The 2,934-nt window shown below is 39.6% G+C and overlaps 1 protein-coding gene across 1 annotated transcript; it reads right to left on the bottom strand.

Moving 5' to 3' along the window:
* Positions 1 to 564: 564 nt before the first annotated feature.
* On the bottom strand, positions 565 to 1,761 carry LOC110452844 (5-hydroxytryptamine receptor 1E-like). The gene has a single exon (XM_021501557.1). The coding sequence runs from the start codon at positions 1,759 to 1,761 to the stop codon at positions 565 to 567; it is 1,197 nt and encodes a 398-aa protein (XP_021357232.1).
* Between the last annotated feature and the right edge of the window lie 1,173 nt (positions 1,762 to 2,934).

Genomic DNA, 2,934 nt, shown 5'->3' with positions numbered 1-2,934 from the left:
TAATAAGTAGATTCATGAAAACATGGTTAACAATATTATGACCTGCATAAAATGTAAAATGACAAAAATAAACATATAAAAAGTGTTATCTATATTAAGGATATACTTTTTGCGTGTCTTTAGATATATGAAAGATTGGTGAAATACATTTAGTGTCACATCAATAGGGGTTTTAAATCTAAATAATACTTGAAAACGTTTGGGATGTACAAAAATAAACGCTACACGTATGTATATACCTTAGATCTATCTACCTTAGTCACGACTTAGTCTCGGAGAAATAGACGTCCACTGTCTTTATATAGCTGTAACCTGTACAATGTTACATGATCCTACTGTTCTCAATCATCTGGATATATCTCAAGTTACACAAGTTCGAGAAGGTTAAACTCTCTGCAGTCCTATGTAAATTTTAAATATGAAAAAGCCCCGTTACCATGTCAATATTTTGGGCAAACATACCAGCAAAATAACGAACCATCCAGAGACTATCGAATGTCACAATGTAAGAGACCGGCTCCCGATCGTGTCATCATCCCACGACAACGGAAGAAGAAAATGTTCTTAAACTTCCGGTTCCGTCTGTGCTACTCCGTTTTCGTCTTCATCATTTCCAGCATACTTGCCGGATTTCTTACTGATTTGTTTGTACTTGTCACGTTTACAAAATGCCTTTTTCAGATGTGTGCGCATGCTTGTGTTGTGGAGGAAATATATAATTGGTTTAACGAAGGCCGCGGCGTGGGTCAACCATACGAGCACCCGGATGACATTAGCGGAAATTATGACATTACTTTCGTACAAATCAACGTAGGTGATGATGATGTGGGGATACCACAGCGCAATCACGATAAAAGTAGTTATCAGGTATGTCTTCACCAACTCGTAGTCATTCTTTGACAAATAGTACACTCGTTTCATTCCTTGTTGTTCAGGTTTCTTCGTTATCCTCTCTTTCTCGTCTTCCTCGTCAGTAGATGAGTCGTTACTTTCGTATCCGTCCGCAGTATAATGCACCTCCTTACCAATAGTTGGCTTCTTCCGCTTCCTACCGGCATCTTGGAATTTTAGTTGTTGACGTTTGAGTCTTGCCGCGTACGTATCACCGGCAGCTACGTCATTCACCTCTAGGGTCATGGCACCTTCCGGTGACATATTATCACGCAACTTTTTAATCCGAATGAAAATTAATACGTAGCATAATGCCAGGAAAACGATGGGTATTCCGAATGTAATCGCGGTCGAGAAGTGCATTTGTCGAACGTTTTGATCGTAGTCCATAGCACATTGGTACTGCGTGGTGAAATAAGCTACTTCTCCCCAACCAGAGACCGGAAACAGTGACAAAACGACGTCAAAAGTCCAAATGGCAGCAATAGCAATGATCATTACTATCCCCCGAAATACTTCGAAATGGCGGGAGGGTTTGTAGATCATGAGAGTCCTTTCAAAAGCAAGGAACAATAACGTATGCATGTTCATGAGGACACAAAAGTTGGCAAAGAACTGTTGTAGTTTACAGAGGCTGTATGAGAGATCCCAGCCGTCCCCAAACACAGCTAACACACTGAAAGATGTCCACAATCCTGCCGCCAAAATGTCAACGAAGGCGAGGTTAGCCACAAAATATTTGGCAGGAATCCGCATTTTCTTTCGTCGGAAGAACACAAAGAGAAACAACACATTGAGTACAAGCGTAAGAACAGCAATGACGGCAATGGAAATACCGAATCCGTATTTAGTTTCATCAGGAGTCGCCATTTTGTGTGTTTGTTTGTGGAAAAGGCGTAGAAGAGTAGGCCAGGTCTATGTTTATATATTCCAGTCCTGATCTTCTCGGTCCCGACAGATCACTGAATTAGTTATCAATCCTTTAAATGTCATATATTGCGACCATTTTGTACCCGACACGACTGTTACACACACGTACCATCAACTGTATAACTGCCGTTTGTAGACAGACGAATCAAATATTAATCAACGTTTCAACGTCTGTTTTACACATAGTCCGGATCCATTACTACAGGAATATTGATGTAGCTTCACTTGATAGTGACGACAGACAAAATCAATCAGTCTCCGGTAGATCTCGGGTAAGCAGGTGTGTTGTCAATGTTAAACAACCACAGGTAATATATTTTTCAATATTTACGCCTCGATATGATAAGACAGACCGTTTCGCTCCATTAGTGTTGTCTAGTGGTATTCATATTAGAGCATTCGTGTCTCGGCATGCGACATTGCAGGAGCTGTATTCGTTGTCGGTATATTGGTTTACAACCCTAAGCAACAACACAATTTACAATCTTAAAGTCCGGTATTGTTGGGAAAGGCTTACCTCGACACATTTATAACCCGTACATTGTGTGATGTATTGTCAATGTAAACACACGAGTAAGTAGGCGTATTAGTAATGGTCTTTATATTAAAGGTGAATAGAAGACTTTTGATATTTTTCTACAGGTACATATATAGCTGTATACAGTGTAGAGTGTATAATATGTGTACCAGGTAAGGTATATGTACATGTAGGTAATTGGTGTGCTGTATTATTTGTGTAGTTCAATGCAACTACATGTAAAATGCAAATATATGCTTCGATTCCCCATACTCGCCTCAAGGATTAATAATTGGAATACAGTAACCGAATTCTATGTTCAATAAATCACAGCTGACTATTCTATTTACACTCAATATCCCCGGACACTCTGGAGTATAACAGTACACTCAACGTCTTTGAGGTATCAAGACTACTTTGACTCAATACCCACAAACTCTCGGTGGTATCAAAACTACTTTGACTCAATACCCACAAACTCTCGGTGGTATCCATACTACTTTGACTCGATACCCACTAACTCTCGGTGGTATCATAACTACTTTGACCAAATATCCCCTAACTCACAGCGGAATCAAAACTACTTTGACTTAATA

The sequence above is a fragment of the Mizuhopecten yessoensis genome, unplaced genomic scaffold (assembly GCF_002113885.1).
Source record: "Mizuhopecten yessoensis strain PY_sf001 unplaced genomic scaffold, ASM211388v2 scaffold6915, whole genome shotgun sequence".
Classification (NCBI taxonomy): domain Eukaryota; kingdom Metazoa; phylum Mollusca; class Bivalvia; order Pectinida; family Pectinidae; genus Mizuhopecten; species Mizuhopecten yessoensis.
Note: the sequence above shows the minus strand (reverse complement) of the source record. Positions and strands in the feature narration are given on the sequence as shown.